Raw genomic sequence first — 25,417 nt, 5'->3', positions numbered from 1 at the left:
CCACTGGAATTAGAATGAAATCCCAAACACCTCCCAAGGTCCATAGAAGTCTCTAATTTGGACCTCTCCAACCTTATTTCCTACCTACTTTCTCTCTCTTGTTCATCAAGCTTCTTTCTGTTCCAGGAATAGGCCACACTGCTCCCACCTCAGGAGGATGGCGCCAATGGTTTCCTGTGCTGGGCCTCTTCCTTTGACTTGTCCTTCAATGGGTGTCTATGTCATTGTATTGTAGATACTTTTCCATGACCTCATTGCCTCCCACCTTAAAGCATAAGCTCTGAGAGTACAAGGACTAGGCACATTTGACCTGCTTTGGATCTGCACAGGCACTGTGAACTCTGTAGTAACTATGTGCTGGTCAGATAATGGGGGCTACTGATCGATCCCCATTCCAAGAAAACTGACGGCAGGCATGGCCCTCACCTCAGCGGCCCACAGACTACCCCTGCCGGATACACTGATTTCCAAGTACAGACAGGCAAGGCTGCTCCTCGCACTTGCCTTGCAATATTGATACCCAAAGGCATAATTTGTCAGTGCATTGTGCCATGATAATTGCTTTTGGTGTGCTTACTGCCAAGACTTTAGTTTTAGCAAAAGCATTAGACACGCAACAGAAGAAAGAATGAGAACATTAGGCCCTGAAAATGAAGTTATTAGAATGGCAGGCATAAGGGGATGAAAGCTCACATTGAGGCCAACACAAAGTGGCTTGGGAAGCCATTTCAAGTGAACGCCATCGCAGGCAGAACTGAAGTAAACTGCAACACTGGCAAAATGCTAATGCTTTGCATTTTTATCACTATCCTCCATGAGTTGTTTTTCCTCTGCAGAGTAACACAAATGGCAGTCAAGTCAAAGCTCAGATTTTTTTCTTTAGAGCTCTGACTGAAGTCGGGGCCCTTGATAACTGTGGGGCTGCCAAGAATGTGCTCAGCCTTTGAAATAGATACTACGCTGAAAGTGATGTTTTCAGATGCCAACTGATTAATCCTGGGACATCTGTGTTATTTACGTGCCCCTGGCACCAAGGAACCAACGCTTAGAATGCTATTATTGCTGCTCCTGAGTGGTCTTCGAATGGGTGTAGTGACACACTTTTAAAGTGTCCCGCCTGAGCTGGGGCTGTGGTCCTGAAATAACTATTTCCTTCATTTCTGTGTGGACTTTGGTCTCATTACCACCATGCTCTAATCAAACAATGGAGCACACAGACAAAACCACTTTTCCTACGTAAGTATCTATATGTACAAAGATTATCTATTATCTATCTATCTATCTATCTATCTATCTATCTATCATTATCTATAATTGCCTGCTTGGCACCTCCTCTTGGGTATTTATGAGGCACCTCCAAAGCCAAATTTATATTTTTCCCTGAAACCTACTCCTCTTGCAAATAACACCACTACCACCACCCCATTATTAAGCATTATAACTCCAGACATATAGCGTTGTTTCCACCCCAAAATACTTCAGAAGAGGTTAGAGTGAGTAGGTAATTCACCCAGAGTCATACACACAGAGTGACAGAGCCAGGATTTGAGCTCATGCAGGGTTATCCAGAGCCTGCTCTGTTAACTACCATCTCCTTCCTCAGTCAATGGTTTTAACCCTCATGACTTGGTTTGACTACTTAAATCAAAATTGTGGCGTTGCCCTTTATACCTCCCTCAACTTTACCCCCCGTGCCCCACAACCAACCTGGCTACACGTTCTGTCAGTCTTCTGGAATCCGTTCACTTCTGTCCACCACTGCTCTACAGCTCCACTCTAAACCACCACCGACTCCTACCTGGACAGGTACTGCAGTAGGCTTCTAAGAGTCCCCCAGACAGTCCTTGTTTCAAGGTATCATAAACAGAAAGACCACGAGAACAATGAACTCCTGTGGCACTATTTGGTTAGGAAGCAATCATCCAGATAATCTAGATGTGCAGTTTCAAAAATTAGACTGTCACTATGAACAATTTCAAAACACTTTCTCAAATCTTGCGTATCTCCATGAGCCCCCAGCAACCAAGCTCACCCGAACTCATCCTTAAGACGGCAACTTCCAAGTCTTTCCTCGGGGAATTATTCTTTGCCCCTAAGAATAGATTGGATCCTCCCAGCAGGCAAAACACCTTTATAATGCTCACTGTTGTAAGTGCGTGATTGATGCCTGCCTCCCTAACTGAAAGCTTCATAAGGGCAGGCACTGAAATGTCTGCCTTTTCACTGATGGTCTCATTATCTACTAGCGCGTTTGGCAAATTGTAAGTTTCAAATATTTGTAGGATAAACGGAATTTTTCCATAATTTGAATGGCTTTAATATTTTCTAATTCTAAAAGTAAAATGTATCATGTAGACATTTCAGGCTATGAAGAAAAAGTTAAGAAAATGAAGTCAATTGCTTTCCATTTTTTCTTCAAATTGTTCTTGGCCCATATTTATTTTCATCTGTAGAAAACCAACTTTGTGTGAAGAGCTGTTTAAACAATGTGTATGTAACTGAAAATCAATTGGATTTTTGCCCTCATCAGGCACCAAATATGCTTAAATTCTGGAAAAGGACATAACACTGACCTTTCCCTCCCTCTTTTCTACCATACTGGACTTTTCAAAATTATATCCTAATTTGACCTGGAGAATTTAAGGCACCTCCCTCTAAATGCTGGCCCTTCCAAACTCACCTCCTCTCCTACAATTGCTTCTCATCCTCTCCACACCTGGCTACGCAGTAGAATCAGCTGCATTACGTAATATAAAATTTAGAGTCCAACTATTTGTGCTTAGCAAATATAAAATTAAGTAAAATAGCATAAAATAATGAGAACAAAAGAAAAAAATTAAATAATATGGAAGATTTTAACTACTATTTTTTTTAACTCACTTGAGTTAGGGGACATGAGTCTTCTGTACCCTTGGACATTCCCAGTTTTCATCTTACTCAGCCTTTCAAAGTGAGACCATCTTGTTGCATGCCTGGTCAATTTACAGATATGTACTCAATTTTTACCATATGACCCAACCTTGGAACCTATCCTCTGAATAACACTCTATTCCACTTCATATTGTGTTTTTCCCTCTTTGCTTTTGCACATGGTGTTACCTTTGAATGGCCTGTCCTTCCTCCCATTTACTATGTATTCATTGCTCAAGGCCCAGCTCCAATAGCACTTCCTCAGCGAAACCATCCTTGTGTTCCTGATCAGAACCCATCCAAACATCTACTGTGCCTTTACTGCAAAAGTGTGCACCTCTTTTGGCTGCTTCTGGCATCCCTCTGTGGGTAGATTAGTTGTCCAACGTCAGAGCTGGACTGCAAGCTCCTTTAAGTGAGGGTGTCCTATGCGATTTTGTGTCCCTGGTGGTTAGCCCCAAGTCTGAGCAATCCTTCGACAATTTATACTCGGTTAAAAAACAGAGCCTCATAAGATTTACTTTGATACATAGTTTATTAAAACATCTGTGAAGCAGATTCCGTTATAATATTCTGTCCTACGTTTACTTCAAAGTCCATCCCTCACTGGATTATTTGTTTAATATATTGGAGCTATATTGTGAGGAATACTAGAGAATCTTAAACTAGACTTTAAAACTTTCTGAAGTTCTAGACTTCCATGGTCTTCTTAGCAGAGCACTCCCATTTCAATGTCAAAACATCAATTATATAAAAAAGGATAATTTAGATATTTCACCAGAAACAAAAGTAACCAGGAGCCATTTTCTGTTTGGTTCCTGATAAGCTGCCATTGTTTACTGTTTAATAACCGCTGCCATATGCCACTTAACTTTTTCATACCCTCTGTCATTGCACGGCAGCGCAAAACCGAGTCATTCCTCTTCTTGTTGGTTGGATGGAGTGAGCTCCGGGTGAATGACTGTTTCAGAAAGCGATGTCTTGACTTCCATGCTCAACTTTATTTGTCACAGGAAGAACCTTATGTTAAGTCAAACAATCCATAACATGAGCCTCTCATTCTGTATATGTAAAATAGAATTAACTTTCATAATTTGGTTTTCACTCTTAACTTCTATGTCATGAGTTTTTCAGTCATAAATTTTGCAGTCATAACTTCTATGACTGAACATTTAAATATGTACACGAGGGGAAAGAAGACAGTATAAGACGCATCACCTCAATGCACACTCACGAGCAACTCAATAGTGACCACCTCACAGGCAACGTATTTTCATCTACATTTCCCTCCTTCTGCCTATCTTGAATGATTTTGAAACTACTCCCTGAGACCATATTATTTAATCTATGAATATTTCAAGGTCTTTGAAAAAACCTAACCACGATGCCATTATCACCCACTCTGATACCTGTTAACAATATTTACATTCACCTGTTGAGCCCATGTTGACCCTGATGCAGACATGGGTCTTACTGAGTATTTCCCTGTGAACAGCTCAAATGGCTGTTATAAATGGTACACAGGCTGGTCAGTTATTACAACGCTACCTCTGGGGCAGAGGAAAACAACCCGTTTCCTGAATCCTGCTTAACATTGAGTTCAGTTTTTGGAATAGGTACTATATTCCCCTACACACACACAAGACAAAGAACAAAGTCACAGGCATCCACACGACCACATCAAGCTCGATAGCCATTCTTCTTATTCGGCCTTGCCTAGGCTCACAAACCCAGATAATTTCATGCTGAATTTCCATTTGAGCAATTGGTTTTAGACACTGCAATAGTTCATTTTATAATCTCACACCCCCCATAAATTTCCAATGAATACTGGTATTAAGAATTTGAAAGAGCTAGTTCTTAAAAAAAAACCCTAAATACCATATTTTTCAAAAGGTCACTGTAGAATTTTTTTTTTCCTTACACAGTAGAGAAAAAGGACAGTTATGAGATGAAGTGGGTTTTTTTTTGGTTAGCCTAATATTGAATTTTCCATTGTTGGTTCTCAGTCTCTCCTGGGAGTCTCTTAATTGATCGGGGCTTGAAAGGTTTTCATTGTGTTTTTCCTCCAACCCTCATGAATTACAGACACATTCATAGTGAGTACAGCTCTCATGGAAGATGCTGTCATCCCATTACTCAGTCTGGCCTCTGTCACGATCGCTCTTGCCTCTTAAGAGGCTGGCATGCTATCAGGTCAAGAAGAGGTCAATGTACAAAGACAAGAAGCATCACTCTGCACAGGGAACAGAAAAGCAGTAGTAGAAAGAGATGGTACAGCCACCAACTAATGACCGTAGCATAAATTCCAGACTAATGCGCCCAAGCATCGAGTCAGACCCACACATTTACAGAGGCAACACAGCATAACAGAATATTGGGGTGGCTCCTAAAGGCAAGACAGGGTGAGGACAAAGGAGCTTATGGGATGAGTCAGGTATTAGTGATGTGGCCTTCGTGTTGCCACCTGCGTGCCAGCATTGTCTTTACACACATCGCCTCACTCTGAAAACCTGAAAGGGAAGTGCCAGCTATCAGGACTCTGACTACAGGCCACAGCTGAATTACTTGCAATTTTCCCTGTTCTATTTTGAATAGTTAGACTTTTTCTTGACTTAGCCTTATTCTCTCAAAGAATCCTCCTCTGCCTCAATACCCTCATCCAACACCCACTTGTGTGTGATAATGTCTTCATCTACATGTAAGAGCATCATTTTCAAATGAGCTAGAAACAGTGCTATATAATGCTTTGAACTTCTCAAGGTACTTTTTACATGCACTCTCATTTGATGCACACACAAACTCTCCCACGGAAAGCTTTATTGTACTAGCTTACCATGGAGGCAGCAGAAGTAGGGAAAAGAGTGGTGATTTGATCAACTTTACTATGAGTAAGCTGGTATCAAAATGAAAATTTGAATGGGATTCTTAATTCCTAGTCCAATATTATTTCCACATTGTTTCATTTAAGAGGCTATTTTGTAAAACAACCTCCAGACTATTGGGAAATAGCTTTCCAATAGCCTTGGCTGATGTGATTTCAATGACATTCTATAGATATATTCTATACATTTGTCATTATTATCTGATTCAATTGGGAGTAATAGTTTTAGCAACTGAAAAAGCAGTTTAGCCCTGGCTGGTGTGGCTCAGTAGATTGAGTGCCAGCCTGTGAACCTAAAGGTTGCTGGTTTGATTCCCAGTCAGGGCGCATGCCTGGGATGCAGGTCCCCAGTTGGGGGCATGCGAGAGGCAGCAGACTGAAACACTGATGTTGCTCTCCCTTTCTCCCCGCCCTTTCCCTCTCTCTAAAAATAAGAGAAATAAAATTTAAAAATTCAGTTTAAAGAGGACAATAATTAAAGTGATATATATGTACCTTAAAGGGGTACATTGTATATTACATATTATACACTCATACACACTTTCATTCATCAGTTTTTTGACCTGGGGCCAAGGGTTTTCCTTTTGAATATGGGTTCTCCAGTCAGCCTTTCTTGCATATCCCATTCTTAAAATGCACAGTCTACAATCTCCACTTTGGGCTTCTTTAAAGTTGAGTGCAAACTTAAGCCACCTGGAAGCAATCTGAGTGCAGATGCTTTTCAGTATAAAATTAAGAGAATTAACTAGGTGGTGGTCACCTAGAGCACAGGGAATAGAAAGGATTCTTAGGCCTGGGCTCATTCAGCCCAGTGGAAAATCATGCCTTGACTGGCAATTTCTGCTGAAACTATTAACTAGCTAAATGGAAATTCTATAGATAAACTGAGGTTTTCCTTTCCTCATTTGTAGGAAGAAATATTCAGGTTCAAGTTTTCTATAAACCTTTGTTATTTATTAAAATTAAAATTAAAGAAAAATACAAGGAAATTGTTGATCATGCTTAATATGAGCTTGTTTTTATCCTAGGCATGTATATTGGAGGTGATAATTTTTGGTGATAATTTTACTACAAAGCCATTTTCTTCTTGGAAAGTCTTCAGAATTGGAATGATGGCATTTTAAAAATGACAATGTGTCATAGTGTTCTACAAACAACATAATATGTCTAGGTCTTTATTCCCTAGACAATTTTAAGAACCTCTGGTTTAGAAGTGTGGTTCTCAACTGGGGCTAACTTTGCCCTCAGGAGACATTTGGCAACAGCTGGAGACATTTTTGGTTTTAATAACACATGTGTATGTGTGTTGCTGGCGTGTAGTGGGTAGAGGCCAAGGATGCTGTGATAATAAACAGGATAACTCCACAACACAGAATTATCTGGCCTAAATGTTAATAGCACTAACGTTGAAAAACCATGCTTCAGAGTTACGTTTATAAATGACATGGACACCCTGATCGAATGAGCACCCACAAGAGAATGTCTTAAAATGCTTTTGATGAAGATTTTAATATCTACTTCCAGATTTATTTTCAGAAAGCAATATAAAAAAACCCTCACAGAATTTTAACCTAAATCTGCCTTTCCATTAAATTAAAAACAGCTCCACTTAGTTTTTGAGAATCAGCTGGTTGAAAAAGCACCTAATTATAATGCAATGACCACCTTTAGCTTATAGTTCAGCTCAAGTCATCAACTAAGGTTCTCCAAGTGCCTTGTACCTTCCACAGCAAATGCCCTCCACGCTTATAAAGCAAGTTTTCTCCTTTCCAGGTGTGTTGTCATCGTTGTGGGCGGGAGCAGGGGACAGGCCGGTGGCTCTAGTCCGTATTCCAAACAGTCCCCTGGCGCCATGTTGAGCGCGGTGCAGGAGGTCAACACACCTACTGTGTCCTATGATATACGGGGTAATGGTAAGCTATCGGTGGGAAATCAATTTATCTAAACTTCCCATACCTCCCTGCCTTTCCTTCTCAGCTATGTCAGCCTAGAAAAATTACTTCTAAGTGCTGTTGGTCTCACTAGCATTTTGTATTCTGCACTCAGCAACCATTCTGGTCCAGGGATCACCCTCATGGAGGCCTGAATGAAGCAGTCCGATTAAAAATGTTTTCGCATTCAATGTAAACAGAAGAAACAGATTAGGGTTGTCACCCCCACCCCTAACACACTTCAGAAGCCAACTGTCCTTGTACAAACTTTTAGGAAGCAGAAATGACTGAGGTGGGTACAATCATTTATAGGCCAAACCTATCATAACCTTGATTGAATTAGTTATTGACTTTGTATTCATTTTTGGGAGGTGGTGGACAGGGAATGGGGGAGAAGTTTTCCATGAGCATTGAATGATATTAAGTTGTATTGACACTGATGACTGTGAATGAGCTGTGCCCAGAGCTACGTAGTCCTATTTTGACTGAATAATCAAAGTGCTGTTCTGCTCAGTTGAGGAGGGGTGAGACATCAAGGTCACTGATGTCACCCTACAGAACGCATGCTCGGTAAAGAACGGGTCTGTGTGAGCCAATGGAGAGTTTAAATGCTTGGATTTGTGGCTGACTGATTTTAATTTTTTGACTCAGAGGCCTAACTTTCAGTTTTTTAAAGATTGTCCCATTTTATGCTTAAGGAGCTGAAATTCTCCAGCGACATTTGCCAGGATACTGATTATGTGTAAGCGGAAGGGTTTTTTTACCCACAATAAATGTCTTGCACTGTGAAAATAGCAGCTTGACTCCCACACTCACTTAGCAGCGGGAGGCATGAAACGGATCGGCCTTTTTGAATTATTCCTGAAATGTGTTGCAGATGCACACAGAGAGATCACTAAATATAAACCTAATTGCTTCTCTCTTTTGTTTTTGTCTCACTTCTAAGCAACTTATAAGAGCAAACTATTTAATAGGGTGAGTTCTTTATCATCATGTTCTTCAGAGTAAAATTAAGTTGGAAGCAAAGCAATGTATATCCCCCAAATACAATCTGCTAAACCCTGCTGACTACTGAAATTTGTAACTGATAGGCTGCCAAACACTGTGATAAAGAATGTAAAAACACAAGGTAAACTCAGAAGGAAAAATAAAAAACAAAAACCATGGAGAAAATATAAAACTTCAAAATACCGATCCCTTCCCTTTACCTGGTCCATCCTGAGAACCTCTGAGCATCCCCCACAGGGTGAACCCCGCGGCCAATCACGACCACAGAGAACCTGATTGCACACAGCTCCCTTGGCCTGCTTGGCTGGAGGCGGGCCACGAACACCCGACAATCCCTTCCTGCTAGACCCACTCATTTGTCTTCTCATTCTATTTTTAGGCTAATCTGACTAGATTTAGAGAGTCAGAGAAACGCTGCACTCACTCGAGGTTCTGAGCGCAGGAGGTCATCCCATTCAAAGCAACATGGCCAGCAAGAAAAAGCCACTTAAAGTGAATCTACTTAAAATGGAATATAAATTTCAAAGAAAACAGTGAATAAAAGGGCCCATAAAGACTTTTATTTTGAGAAATAAGATAAAATTTATAAAAGTGAATTTCTTTCATCTTCCGTGTAATCCAATTTAGGTTGTAATTTCGACTATGTTCTAATTCTTAGAGCAAACTAAAAATGAATCAAATGTGGACTGTCAGGGTTATAAAACTGTCCTCCAAACTGAGTGGTATGTGACTTTTTAAAAGAAGATGCAAGAATATTTGAGGGCTTCAACATTTTCCCTCACAACTCTTTGAAATTCATATCTTTCTTTTTTTAAAGTACTTGTCACCTCACCATCCTTGTTGATTTTTCCACTTCTCAATCGTTAAATGGTCTGCTACCTCCTCCTTTGGCAATGGCTTTGGCATGTTTTAAGCAGAGCTCCAGCATCGCTCTCATTGACCTCATAAAATCTCGCATATCATGCACCACGTGCAGTTTCACTGGGTAACTGGCTTGTGTTGCTTTACATTCTTCTTTCATTTCACTAGGCCGATGAGAAAGGCACTAAGAGCATGAGAGGAATATTTGAGAGGGCACTAATCTTTAAGTGGTTAATTCATTAACATGTGGAATGATGGGATTTTTCTTCCTTCTACAATCCCCTAATTGCTGATGAAATTCCTGGTAGCCTGGGCCTTTGGTACTTAACTTCAATTGGTCCTTGAAACTGCTTTACATTCTTTCAGACCTAGTATATTGAACTGGAAAATTTTTACCAATAAGGAATCTGAAGCCTAGAGATACTGAGCCGTCCGAAAGTCAGTGGCAGAGCCAAGGCTAAGGCCGCAGTTAGCCTAGTTCATGGCTTTAGTCTTCAGACTGCACTGCCTTATTGATTCCCTACACAGAATGAGTTACAGCAGAGAACACTAGTGAACAGAAGACATACGTATTTCTATTCTTGATCATGAAGAAAACTCAGTGTGGCCCTGGACAAGTCGTTTAACTTTTCTGGGTGTCAGTTTTCTCTGAGGTCTTACACAAGAGTAAACAGTTATGGTTTTTGGTTTGTGTCCCTAGGGTCTCCAGGAGAATTTTGCTACTACCCATTCAGAGGGTAGATATGCCAATTTGGACAGTCACAACACAATACATAAACGGAATCATTGGCATTCAATGGTCAAGGTCCCCAGGAAGTGACTGTGGCTTACTGACAATTGGCTCAAAGGGAAATGAGGTCCTGTCATAGCTCTGTTCTCATTCCCCAGAACCTCTCACCCAAATCCAGTGGAATTCCAAGATCTTGTCAGATATGACCCGGTTTTCTTGTAAGGGAACTAGAGACCATCAGGTATCTTCCTAACGCATGCCTCTCCACTCCACCCTTTCACTCTCTTTTTGTTCCCTGCCTCATGCTTCAGAAGGACAGGTTTCCTACTTTCAGAAGCCTGTCTTTCCACTTGGCTGTTAATCCTCTGGGATCCTGCTTGCCCAGATTTTCCCTGTTTTCTCATCATCATCAGTACATCAATCTCTTCTTTTTCACAGATGCAAGGAATTATGGGTATGGGAGAAGTCATCAAACCTGAACCTGAACCAACACTGGATGCTTGCCTCTCTTCCTTTACTTCTCTGAAAAGCAGGACTCACCTAATTCACTAATACCTGCAAATATTCTTTCTCCTCTCTTTCTAAAAGAAAGCACAGATGTCCAGTATCCTATAAAAATCTTTATTCAACACTGTAATTGATCTAATGATCGTCTTCTTTCCTCCTGTACACTGCAAATTTTTCAAACAAGTCATCTGTGTCCACTGTCTCTTCTTGCCCACCACTCACTGTCCCTGCCCCCCTCAGAACCCCCTGCAGGGCTACTCATTGGAAGGTCACCTACCCACTTGTAATTGTAAAATCATAGAAGCAAGAAATTTTAGAGCTAGGAGGTATCTTTGATACTTACTTCAATTCTCTCATTTTACAAACGAAGAAGGGCACATGTACAGTTTCACATGACCAGTGGTCTCACTTGTCTTGACCTCCTTTGCAGTATTTGATATTGTAGGCTCCTTCCTTTTTCTGAACATTGGTTAAAATATATAAACTATTGTTAATGATTTTTCCCCCTCATTGGTTCCAATAGAAGGCCTGAGAAACTTCCCTAAGACAAGCCAAATTAGTCACGAGACAAGATGACTAACTATCACATGTGTTTGTTTCAATGCAGACTCTTGAGTGAGATCCCTGTTACCCCCTACCAATGACCCCTTCACCATCACATTTCCATTCATTTCCAAAATCATCGAAGCCTTTTGTTGTTGATGGAAGAATTCAATATAAATGTACTTAGCCTTTCTCCTGTGCTGGAGGTGAGCTGTTTATACCCTAAAAAAAAATAACTTTATATATTGCTATTCAGCTATTAGATACTCACTTAGTTATAAGACTACTCTAGTAACTAACATACCTTGCTGCCAAACATTTTTTCTCCTTTCTCCAAAAGGACAGTGCATCACTTTTACTGCCAAGGATTTCTCAGATGTAGAAACAGTAAGGAGCGGCAAGTCATCACTGCACACCAGAACGGGGACATGGCGTTAATTTGAAGAGAAGAAACTAACCTCTCTTCCTGCTTTGCTTAAGGGAAAACAGCCTGGACCTGTTCTCAAGTGGTATGGAAACCTACTGGCTATTTTTCAAGGTTCTCAAGACACTGTCCCAGGGAAGCATATCCTGAGCATGGCGAGAAATGATGGTGCTCACGGCTGAGGTCCACAGGTAGTATAGAGACTCTCCAGGAACAAAAAGTGTCAGCAAAATACAGTTTTAATAAAACTGTTAGGTTTTCATGTAAATGCAAGGGAATTGCCTTACCTGAAATCTCAAAGCCAGTACGGCCAATTTATGTGGAAAATACATCGTTCACTGTTATTCCTTTTATTCCTTTTGCAGCAGGCAACAGTCAATAGTCTCACCACTTTTTAATTACTAAGAAGAAAAGCCCCAGGAACTATGGAAGCAGCTGGTGTGGTATTTATTTGATGTTGATAAGAGTAAGCAAAAGCTTCACTAATGATATACATAAATAAAATATATAAATATCAATAATGTATACTTAAGATATAGATATCCATATCTATAAATATATAGAATCAATAATATATATTTATGTATAAATATATAGTTATTTAGATCTAGATAAATGAGATATATGTTTATATATGGTAAGTATATAAAACACATGTATAGCCCTGGTGGGATGGCTTAGTTGGTTGGAGCATTGTCCCGGACACCAAAAGATTGCAGGTTCGACTCCCCGTCAGGGCATATACCTAGGCTGCAGGTTCGAGTCCCTGGTCACGGCGTGTATGGGAGGCAACCAACTGATGTTCCTCTCTCACATTGATGTTTCTTTCTCTCTTTCTCTATCTCCCTTCCTCTTTCTCTAAAATTAAGGGCTATGTCTTCGGATGAGGATTAAGATAAAATAAAATAAAAAACAAAAAAAATATAAAATATGTGTCCATCTATCTTTATCTATCTAATATATTCACAATGAAACACCACTTTATTTCACCTCTTTGAAGGAAAATAGGCCAGAAGATAAAAATAAGCAATGATCCTAGTTGTGCATGCAGTTATTTCCAGAATAAGGTAAGCTTTCATCATCTTCCCCGAATTTTTGAAGAATGACTAGAAATCAAACTTAAAAAAAAACCCAAAACAGTCACAAAGTCACAAGTCAGTATATCCAGTGTGGACCACCCAAAGTCTGGTCCCCTACACTCTGCCTGAAAGAGAGCTTGCTCCAAACACTAGCTGTAAGGGACAGCATGTTGGGGTGGGCAAATTATGGTAGGGGAATTAGAATATGTGGCTTAAGAGAAGAAGGAATTTCAATAAGCATTACTCTGGCATTCAGAGTATTTCTCCCTGGTTTAGGGAGAAAGAAAATAAAAAGGACAATATTCTACCATATTGCAATAAGTAAACAAACTACCTGTCTGGGGAGAACAACACCTTTATGAAAATGAATTCCAAATTAAGACCTAGAATACCTCATAGAGATGTACTGTAAGATAAATCGGCAAACTCACAGTGCATACGGTATTGCCACAGTACTGGGTCTGAGGGGGAGAGTGAGACACGGTCCCCGCCCTGTTGTAACTCACTCCTGAGTGGAGACCGGTGACAAAGAAATGGATAATTATCGAATAGCCCCAGAACTGCGCTTGAGGAAAATGCCATGTACTTGCCACTGAGAGTAGGGGACTCAAACATCTAATTACACTTTTGATTGGGTTGAGGGGGACACAATCTGAAATAAATGCAACTATACGGCTAGGAAAAGGAGACAGGCACGAGCCCCATGAATAATTCACTGCTGAGAGAGACATGCAAGCTCTTTCTTCTGTACTTCATCTCAGCAGCTTTAACCTATTTTGTGAGGCACCTGGCTTATTTCTGGATGATATTGTAGACTTAATGTGTAGGAAAGGGTTTTGACCCTTTTACATAAATTGCTGACTTTGCAAATTATGCTCCTAACATAACGTGGTATTCTGGGAAAGGGAGGTAATTTAAGAGACTTGTACACAACAGAAAATTTCTTCAGTGTTTCTAGTTAGCTCCTAATTGACTGGATGAGACGTGTTTATATGGTACTTTAATTAATCAACTTAAAATATTAATTGCTTTATCAAGGTTTTTGCCCTCCAGTAGCAGATAAGAGATAAGACATTCTTATCTCTTGGGATAAGAGATAAGAGATTCCCTGGGATAAGAACAAAAACAATTGTTGGACTAAAATCTTGATTAGTGGAAGTACCCAGGTTAACATAATGATAACCAGAAAATTTTCCTTATTCTCTTTTGTTCATTTATTATTAGTCAAAAAGCATAATAAAAAGTCACTGAAAAATATGCTACTATTATTTGATGGTTCATAGCCTTGTACTACTTCAAATTCACATCCTTACCACCAACTATGATTGCAGAACACAGCAGTGGAGAAGACAGGAGACTAGGTTGGAAAAGAGGTGACCCAGGGTGCCCCCTGGTGGCTATTTTGGGAAATAATCCCAAATATTTCCTTATTTGATAAGCATATACCATTGGGCAGTAAAATTACAATCAATAGACTATTCCATTTCATTAAACATATTTTACTCTATTTATATTTCAATTAAAAAGACAAACTAAAAATGGTACATAACCAAAGTAGTACCTTTTTATCTTTCAGAATTTAAAATCATTTGAAATTGTTTTAGTCTGGCCATTGCTATATGCCACTAAAAAATGGAATGTATTCAGAACCATTTCTTCAAACAAGTTTTGATAACTGTTTCAATGAATGCTTCATACTACCTGTCATCATAACCACTAAATATATAACTCAAAGATCACAATACCATGTATTAGCAACCAACATATCAAATTACGTATTATTTTCTGACAACTCTACTTAAGGCTTGAGTTGGGACTGTATGGAATACAGAGTAGTGTAAGACAGCAGTGCCTGTGAAAGTTAGGTGTGCATTTACACACTGTCCATTAAAAAATGAGGATCTAAGACGGCGAAATTGCACTGGGCAAATCGCTCTGAGAGATGCAGAGTTTGCTACGAGTTTGACGGTGGCACCTAACCTGACGCTGATGTAAGCCAGGTGAGAAGTCCCTGATGGTTGGGGGGAGCAACGAACTGTCCAGGGCCCTCAGACGTCATTAAAAAGTACTTCTCACCTGGCTTACAGGTGAGAATGGTGGGGATGGTTGGGATGGTGTTTTCTTGCTCGCTTTCTTGGGTCATCTCATGGATGGAGGAAAGATGCTTTATTTCTTTCTCGTGTTACTCCTTCTCTCGGACAGGTGCTCTCTTCCTACGCTGTCCTGGAACCTCTCAACAACGTCCTTTCTTCTTCATACCCCACTAGTCAGGAGCCACCATGCCACATGCAGTCACCACTCCCTTGACCAGCCTCCTAATCACAGCCTGCATTTTCAGCAAATCCACTTGTCTTATGATTTTCTTTACATATATATATATATATATATATATATATATATATATATATATATATTTACCTCCTGTATTTATAACTAAGCATTTCTGGTTTATTATCTGCTAAGGACAAAGGCCATATTTATGAAATAATTGCACAACTTTCTGCCTAGAAGTTCTGAGCAAAATGATTCAGTGGCTGAAATGCTCCTGCTTCTGAAAGCTACTGAGTCACTGTCTTCTTTGCTTTCTTTGACTGGCCTATTGGGTATCATAAGGAAAGACAAACGTGGGCTGCAAAGTCTCAGTCGTGACTGTGCCCAAATGCATGGGGAGTTCTAAGACTTCATTCATTCACCTAACAAATATTTTTTGATGTAGTGCTGGATGTTCCTGGGCTCACCTAATCGGTATCTCAGTCCCTCACCCACACTATGCCTGACACACTGCAGGCTCTCTGTGAAGTGCATTGGAGAGATCGATAAAGAACGCGGGGCCCCTTCCCCATGAGCAATTTGCAAAGTGTTTGCTCCCTTGTCCTAAAGACGTAAAAGGTTGAATAATAACACATGATAAGCTATTTCCTCCCAAAGAATAAGGTGACTCCAGGGATGCTAGTGATACTGTGGTTCTCTCTCCTTGGCTATACCATCATCCCAGAGGTGATGGTCAGAGGCATGGATGAAGTTCTGAGAATGAAAGGACACAGCCAGGGTGGCCTCCATCTACAGTGCCATCGAGCCCTGCACACTGGGATTCTGCAGGGAGGGTTTCTGGGGTGGCTCAGGGACTGGTCCAGACTGGGAAGTAGACAATGGGAAGGCAGAAGCTGGGCCCAAGCTGAGCTCAGGACTGTTGAGAAGGGGCTTCACGTGGACAGAGAGGCAAACTGGCAGGAGAAACCCTGACAGGACCACAGTCAGGTAGGTGGGGCTGAGAGCTGGAGGAGATGACTAGCCTCGCACACAACTGCACTTCCCAAAGCGTAAGCAAATGGGAAAGAGCTGGTGTGGGCTCTTCACCTGTTATGGTATTTTCCATCAAGCATCACTTTCAAATAAGTGAGAAACTTGATCAAATACACAATTTTCAAATCTTTGACCTTCGCATTACATTTTATTACAGTGCTAGATATTTTTTAAATAGATGTAATGGCCATTTTGAATTTTTTCTAATACTTTGAGAAAATGATCTTTAATTTTTTTCCCTTTTCCCAGCAAGGGATTCTCTGCAGTGATAGGGAGGGAGAGAAAGATCACTCAAGACATTAATTCTGTGCAGAGAGCGTTACTAGCATACTGCATTTTTCTGTCGACTCAAGTCACAAAAAGAAAAAGCCGCCTTGAGAGCACAGTCTGCCCCCTTGCGCCCCCAGAGACAATATTAAGAACAGTGATGTTTTTACCTAAGGTGGATAATACTTCTAGAGAACAGCCAAAGGTGGAATACATTTAATACATCACTCCATTGCCTACTCATCAGACTAATTTTCAATGCTCTAGCCCAGGAGTTGACAAACTTCTATATAGACCCAGCTGGTAAATATTTTAGGATTAATGCACCATATATTCTGTTCCAACTATTCAAGCCATTGTAGCAGAAAGAAGCCAAAAACAATATGTAACAGATGGGGAAGATTATATTCCAATTAAACTTTATGTATGAAAACAGATGATGGGCTGATTTGTCCTACAGGCCATAGTTGGTTGACTCTTGGTCTAGCCCTTCAATCTTGAAATTATATTAAAATTACTATGTTCATATGAAGAGATAATACATTTCAAGAGACATTGTTTTCACCCATTCTATCCCACCTTAAAAAGGTATTTACCGATAGTAATATATGTGTTACTAAAACATGCTCAAGCACCTAATAGCCAAAGATTCCAGGTCTCATAGTTTTTCTTTCAAATATATTTAACACAAACCAGCACTAAGGAAAATTTCAGAGAAAGTCCATCAGGGATTCTAGAGAGAGAGAAAAAAAATCCAACTTCTCCAAATTTGTGAACTCTGAGACCAATCTTACTGGATATTCAGAAAAACATATAATTAATAGCCACACTACTGTGGTAAAATGTGTTTTGAAAAACAATCAGAGAAGAAGATGATAGTCCCACATGCATCTGGATGAATTTCAAATCTTACTATGGAAAATGGTAAAATAATGATCTAGAACACTCTGTACTGTCTTTTTTTCTTTTTAATTGCAGAGATCTTCAGAGTACAAATCAGCAAATAATTCCCCTATTCTGCAGGATAGTGATCAACAGAAATGTTCTGAGAAGTCACGTGCTTCTGTCTGAACAGCAGCAGAACATTTAAGGCACATATTTGGTTAATTTTCCTATAGTCCAGGGGTTGGCACTTGGTAAAACATGAACGGGGATGTGAAAAGTCATCACTGGGGCACAGGAAGAGGCTCTGGCAACAGTGGTACGCCCACTGCTGTCTGGGTAATGGCTTGTGAACCTGAGTTATAGAAAAGAACTAGCCTGATGAGTACTTGCATTTTAAAAAATGCCGAGAGATTCTCGGAATAGTACTGGTTATTTGTGGTGGCTGAGGATCGGTACGGTCACTTAGGATCTGAGGGAATAAGGCAACCCTATGTATGCTTACTGAGTACGGAGAACAGAAGTGACAAAAACCAGACTTCTTGGGTCTCATAATTGGAAAGGGAATTTGAAACTTTATTTCCTAATACCTACAGTTATAGTTCATTAATCTAGACTAATTAGAGGTTATAAAATGTAATAAAAATTTCTGACCACAGGGCCACAATGGGAATTTCCATCTTGAACAATTTATTTCTAAAATGCTTAACACTTATGAAGTGCTTTATAGTTATGGATCACTGCTACAAACAGTATTTCATTTGATCCTTAACATTTCCTGGTAAGGTAGGTGGAACAGCTGCTATTATTCTTATTTTTCTGAAGAGGACATAGGCACAGAGAAGTTAAACACCTGGTCTCCAGACGCGCAGTGGGAGAGAACCGTGACTCAGAGCGAGCACCCTTCCTATCGACCGCACCGTGCTACCTCACCTTCAGGACCTGCGTGGGTTTGCCGTTTTTTGTTACCAGATTCTAATGTGTGGCCGAGAGATGACACTTACCATATAGTGTTTTGGCTGGGGCAGAATGATAAAGACAATTATTTTAAAATGACTCTTTTTTTAATGTAACAACTATCAAAAATATATTTATCACTAGCTTTATGGCTTTCCTCTTAAAGATGATAATATTATATCATAGGAAGAACAACTGGAACTTAGTAAGTACTTGCTGAATTGAACCGATCTCAGGACCAGCGTCTGGAGAGACTAGGTAAATCATTGACTAAATGAATTTTTTTTTTCTGTTAAATAAGAGAGAAACTGCACCTATGCACTTCACAGTGACTTAAGGAGCTCAACTAGGAAGACAGATGTGAGGCCATTTAGAGTAAAGAGTACCTAGCTCACACTACAAATACTATCGAGTAGCCACTGGGAGCAAGGCATTGTGACGGATGCTATAGTGAGATGGAGCACAATCTACTCTATGTCAATGGAAACCAGTTTCATAAAGCATGGGAAGTTAGGAGCACAGAGCTTACACAGAGATGGGGTTGACGACAGACAGATGCGGATCAAGGAGAACAGTACCACTTGGCAGTGACGGGATAGGCTTACTGTCAGAAAGGATCAAATCACTGACTGCCCGATTACAATATAAGGGCCAAACTACGTAGACCTGTGAACAGATGCAGTGACGTGAAACACCTACCCAACTTTTAAGATTCAGTATTTAATAAAAGAATGCAAGTATCCCAATTTTAGTATGAATTACATGTTAAAATGATATTATTTTGAATATACTGAGTTAAATAAAACATTTAAATGCATGTCACATTTTAATTATTATTATTTTTTTTAAATTTTTTATTGTTATTCTATTACAGTTGTCTGCATTTAATGTAGCTACTAGAAAATTTAACATTACTATGAAGCCTGAGCTGTATTTTTACTGGGCATCGCTGTTCTAATAGGCTATACTGACATGAAACCAGAAGTCTGGGCAGAGCACGGTTCTGAAAAGGCTGCTCACGTGTGTGCTGCCTTTGTGCGGCAAACACACAAGTGGGCCAAAGACACAGCAGAGAATGAAGCAAGAGTTATTAAAACCGCGGATTACAAAAATTCTAACAGCTCGCACGGGGTCACAATATAGTCAGGAGAAACACGGAAGGTATGGCCGGTGATTCCAAAGTGATTGGACTGAAAACTAAAAGAAGTAGAGGGCACAACTGTTGTCTTCTTCCAGCAGAAGCACAAATATTTGAAGGAGAAATGAGATGAAATGCCTGTTAGAACTGAAGTCCAACCTATGTCCCTCCAGTCGCCAGTGACTACGTCACACACACAAGCTCTATCTATAAGGCTTTATCAGCTGACAGAACTCCGTGGTGTACCTCAACCAAATGATTTAATATTGAGGATCCACTCTATTTTTTATCTCCAATAAATGGCCACAAAAAACTAACACTCTCTAGGCCCTCAAATTATAAACCAAAATACTGAAGGTACCTGGAGGGATTCTACTGAAAGTCCTCCGAGAAAAGAACTTTGAGCACCCAGCCCGGTACTGGTCACACTGTAAATGCCCAATAAATTCCCTAAGTACATTAAAAATGGTAGTTTACTGGAAGGTTAACAGTCCACACCTACACTACGTGGAAAAGGCAAAGAGCAGAAGCTGTAGACTGGCAGGCTTGGTGTTGCAGACGGACGGTCAAACACATGGGGGTGAGCGCTCAGACATAAACAGCCAGGAGCCAACTACGTCTCCTGGAATCAAGTCATGCCAGATGGGACTCGTATTCTTTTCTCACCCTGCCTCTACACATGCAGAGGATGTCTTAAATGCAGAGTAAATCTTGGTTTCATAAGATCTTTGACCTTTCATAAGTCTTTTAATACACATTAAAAATGTGGAGAAATAGCAGGCATGATATCGGCAGTTTTAAGACTTTAATAAGTAAAGAAATCATAAAGAAAGACTGGTGGTTGAGAAACTAAGGTCAGCATAAGGGAATCCTTCAGTCGTGTTTTAGGGGTTCCTCTGCAGCAACTTTTCCTGCAGTGAGTGGAGGGAAGCATGAACGGCACACATGTGAGTAGCACAAAGGAATCACAGCAGTTCAGAAGACCCTACTACTAGGGGTTATAAGAATAGAGTATCTGAAGACAGCGTGATGAAATCTCACAGGAAGAAATGTAGTTTGTATAATAAAGTATACAAATAAATCATAACTAGAAATAAAAATGCACAACAACGAAGTAAATTTAGGAGGAGGAAGACCAAGTCTGGCGGCAGCTCAGATGTTTATGGGGTCACGCGGGCACGGAGCGAAAGCCGCGTAAAGCCAGTGCGTGGCAAGCTGCACTGGGAGAAATGCAGGGGTGCAGCTTGTTCTTGGTTCTCTCACATTGTGCACCAGCCAGTCCACACTGGGAACATCACAACAAGAGGGATGCTGAGAAACGAAGGACAACAGCAGGAAGGAACAAATGAAGGGATTAAAGGAGCTTTCAGAGGAAGGGAGAGCTTACAAATGATAAACTAGAAATCTTCACATTCTTAAGATTTTTCAGTTACAAGTGGTAGCATATACTGAATCTCTTTTCCAAAGGCACGTTTTTTAAGGTGGGTAGAGGTCCCAGATCTCTTTGAGAATCTGACAAAGCCATGTGCCAGCCACCCCCAGGAAAAAAATCACACACATACATGTTTTTCATACAATTTTAGGGGTTCTAAAGCAGAGTTAGAACTACTCTAGCTTAGAAGTTAGAAGCCCCAGGTTCTGTTTCACAATAAGAAGCTAATTCTCCTTGACTTATAAAGCAATACTTGTGATCAGGAAATTGATAGGAAGATCCCTAACCTGGGAAGAGGGAGTGGGAGAAGAATGTGGAGCCAGTAACCCCCAGAGTCCCTCCCAATTCTAAGATTTCCCCCATCTAAAAGGAACTTTTGAACAATTTCACAGCATTAATGAAAATACTTGAAACACTATTTGTTATTGTCATTTGCATTACAATTTTAAATCCTAACAAGATCCATTACGCTCTAGTAATTGAAGCAGGATCAAAACAAAGGTCATTCAGGCACTAACATGATTTACAGACATATCTGAAAACTACAGGTGCCCAGCTACACCTGGGTGCGCAACTACAGAGGTGGCAGGTACATAAATCACTTCTTGCATTACAAACAATAAAACACTTCTCTTCTCAGGCTTCCTTTTGAATTGCCTGCACCGAGGGGCATGGTAGCAGAAGCCCTACAGCAATGCAATGTAAGCTCTGGTTTTGCATTTGATTCCGAGGGTTTTTTAAGGAGCTACTTTATGCCATCATACTGGACATACTCACGAGGTATTTTATTAGTAGCATTACATACTTTCTGTATTTTGGGGTCTATATTCTAGGGAACTCATTAATGCATACACATGAAGAGGTTTTTTTTTTTTTACGCAGTAACTACTGGGAAGGAAAGAGGTACATCTCAATTTTAATTCTACCCTTAAAGGAAAACAAATAAATCAAAGTACTTGAGAGTGAAGCGTATTTCTTTAAAACTCAGGTTCTCAGAAATACAAAGCAGGAAAAGCTTCCTAATATTCTTTTGAGATATAATTCCTGGATTTTGCTTGAATTTCTTTTACTTAAATTCTTATCACTAGTTCTGCTAATAATCTTGAGAGATTCCCCAATCCCTAAATAATTACAGACAAATTATACTCAAAATTACTCTATGTTTCCTAGTTACAACCATATACAACTATAACGAGGTATTATAAATGCCTGCTGGCTCACACACGGCACTGCTGCTTGGAAATGATTCTCATACTAAGTATGACCAAAAGGGTGCAAGCCTCAACAAGAAGCTGTGTGTGTGCACACATGCGTGTGTGTGTGTGTGTGTGTGAGGTTAATTTGTGTATGGAACCCCAGTGATAGATGTTGCTCACTTAAAAGCTCCAACTTTATTTTCTTATTGGGGCTGAAAGGTAAGGTATTACCGCATCCCCTCATTTGTCAGCTGTCTCCCATGTCCACTGCTTTAATTTTCCATGGAAATCAATTTCTCAAAATGGAAAAAGAATTCTGCCATCAATGGTAGACTTTAAGTGATGTGGAGGGATCATTTTTTTTTCTAGTTCAAGTAATAGTCTTCCAAAAATCAATTAATGATGGTGGGCCTATTTTCTATAGAAAGGATTATCAAATTCCATCAAAATCTGTCATACTGTTTTCTTAGCTCTCAACAAAACAAACACTCCCAGACATTCAGGGGCCACAGAGAGTTTTAGGGATTCACTTTAGGTTATTCCTTCCATCTGCTTTAGCTATAAATGCAGCTGATGAATGGAATTATATAGGAGAGTGGTTCTCAAACTTCAGTGCGGAGCGGGATCAGCAGAAAGGCTTTGGAAATACAGATTGCCAGGCCCCATCTGCAGAGTCTGTGATTTGGTCAGTCTGGGTCGGGGCCCAGTAAGTTGCATTTCTGGTGACGCTGTTGCTGCCAGTCTGGGGACAACCCTTTGAGAACCCCTGGTACAGGAGCATCTCTGATAGATAACTGGTTGCAACACCGTATTTCCTTTATTAATTCCAACTTTCATGGCTAAGCTTTTTGAATCATATTCTAGACTGGACCCAAAAATGGAAGACAGCTTTCTGTGGCTTCAGAACCTACGTAGCCACATCTTCTCTAGCTGTCCTGCGGGAACTATTAGTAAAGAGTGCGACCCTCTTCTGGAAGAAGAAACTAAGCTGTTTCTTGAGTCCCTACCTCACTGTTTACCCCCAAAATAATGTAATTTAATTATTAATTAATTGAAATAATGTTTTCAATTACAGTTGACATACAATATTATATTAGTTTCAGGTGTACAACATAGTGATTAAACATTTATACAACTTATGGCCCTCAAATGATAAACCAGGTAAGTCTAGTACCCCTTCTGACACCATACACAGTTACTACAGTATTACTGCTTCACTTTCGTTAAACCACTTACTAAGAATTTGGAGTAAAATTCAAAAGGAAAATGATTCATAAAGCCTGTCTGGAAGGGGAGGCTCCACTGGAAAGAAGACTGGCATACTCACCAGAGAGGAAATATACCCAGTCGTGTGGTGATAAAAACCATGGCAAACATAACAAACAGGAGATCACAAATTTTCTGAAACTTGGCATAATTTGCCATTTTGGCAGCCTATGAAAGGAAGGAATATGACATATTAATTTAGTTAAACTGATAAATAGGAAGCTTCTTTGAATATGCATGAGTCTCCTTTAAGTTACAACTTATTAGATGCGCAAAGCTGCCTGCTACTTTGAAATGCCATGCATCAGCATTCATAAATTACTCATAAGTTCAGCGAAATGCAGCATTAGCCATAAGTAGAACTACTGACTGTCATAGATTTAATAAAATATTCAGCAACCTGAAAAATTCAATTATGTGGGTGATTTCAGGAAAAGAGAAAAATAAGAAAATTCTTGCATTATAGATGATATTAGTGAGCCAACCACACCAGAACAGGAATTTAACATAACAGGTCAAACAGAACATGTTATATAATCCTTTAAACCTTTAATGAGTTCTAAACACTAAGACATCAGAATTAAACAGAATATATGAAGCTTTTCTGTATTTTTTTCTTCTTTCTGCTTAGAATCATAGGTTTTCTTTAAACAGGCATAAGGAGTATTCTGGGGAGATAGTTTTTGACTTATTCACATAAATATAGAAATGAAGAATGTGTCAAGACCATGGTTTTCCAATGACTCCATTTAGGTATAATTTTCAATTACATGAATGGGCCATCTCCTAGATGGAACTCACTTATGTTGCAAGTGTGTGTAAGAAGTACTCTAATATTTCCGGTAGTGACTTAAGTGACTACTTTTAAAAAATATATAATTTTATTTACTTTTTTAAACTTTTTTTTTCAGACAGAGGGGAAGGGAGGAGGAAAGAGAGAGAGATTAATATCAATGTGTGGTTGCCTCTCATATGCCCCCAACTGGGGACCTGGCTTGCAACCCAGGCATGTGCTCTGACTGGGAATCGAACTGGTGACCCTTTGGTTTGTAGGCCAGCACTTAATCCACTGAGCCACACCAGCTGGGGCTAATGACTACTTTTTATACTATAGTTAGTCTAGGGAAGAAATCACATCTCTTTCTGTACCATCTATTTATGGATGATTCTAAGCCAAAACAAGTGACACTGAGAACATCATTTTGATTGGTTGCCTCTTTTTTACATTTTCACCAAGAATTCACAAGCACCTTCCCCACAGGGTGACAAATTGAAGATGTCTTCTGAATTCATAACATTATGCTCTACTTAATGGAAAGTTGAATTAGCTGAGTCAACTTGGAAAGACTGTTGACAGTGTCCATAGAAGTTATAATTTAATAGCTTTAAGTAAAACACAAAGCTATGAAAGAACTACATTGCTAAGGGGAAATATCAATTAACCGAGTGGAAGCTTTTAATATGAATACTCTGGGCATGACACCACAAATTACATTGAGAAAAAGCATCTTTCGCCTCCTTCTGTCTAGGCAGCCATGTAATTGTTTTTTTTGTATTCATTCATCAGTATTCAATAAAAAAGCATTAAGCATCAATTTTTTGGAAATGTCTAAGCCAGAGCTTCCACTTTAAAGAATTGACAGTTAACATATCTTATTATTTGGATATTATCAGGAAATATTTTATAATGTCAAAGAGGATCCAGGTAATGAAGAACATTTGCTTTTAGCCACATGGCTGGAATTTCTGAATTATTTTTTCTTTTCTGGATTGAAGTGGTACGTGACGATTCAACCAACGTTTTCAGACTGTGGCTCTGCCGAGCATCATGCCAGCCATTGTCCCAGAGACTGACGTTGGCAGATTGTACAGGACTGATTTCAAAACTGTAGGTGCTGTATAAATTTCTGCTTTCAAGCACGCTTAGGATTTAATCAAATGGTAACTGACTTTCAGGGTGTTGCCCTTACACTAATTATATTTCTCCTTTAAAAAAATGTGGAATAGAGGCTACCATGAAGCACTTAAAAATCATAGTGCCAAGTTATCATCTGACATATCCTAGCCCATTAGGACTAGTTTTTGTTTCATAAACTTAC

At 39.7% G+C, this 25,417-nt stretch overlaps 1 protein-coding gene across 3 annotated transcripts in view; it reads right to left on the bottom strand.

Moving 5' to 3' along the window:
* The window catches only part of CERS6 (ceramide synthase 6), a 296,190-nt gene that overhangs the window by 21,458 nt on the left and 249,315 nt on the right, over window positions 1–25,417 (bottom strand). For all 3 annotated transcript variants that reach the window (XM_024579813.3, XM_045187450.3, XM_024579814.4), the window contains exon 8: window positions 23,380–23,486. In XM_024579813.3, coding sequence (XP_024435581.1) covers window positions 23,380–23,486 — 107 coding nt within the window. The remainder of the gene's footprint in view (window positions 1–23,379; window positions 23,487–25,417) is intronic.

Source organism: Desmodus rotundus, chromosome 2, assembly GCF_022682495.2.
Source record: "Desmodus rotundus isolate HL8 chromosome 2, HLdesRot8A.1, whole genome shotgun sequence".
NCBI lineage: Eukaryota > Metazoa > Chordata > Mammalia > Chiroptera > Phyllostomidae > Desmodus > Desmodus rotundus.
The sequence above is the reverse complement of the archived record's forward strand: the minus strand, read 5'-3'. Positions and strand labels throughout refer to the sequence as shown.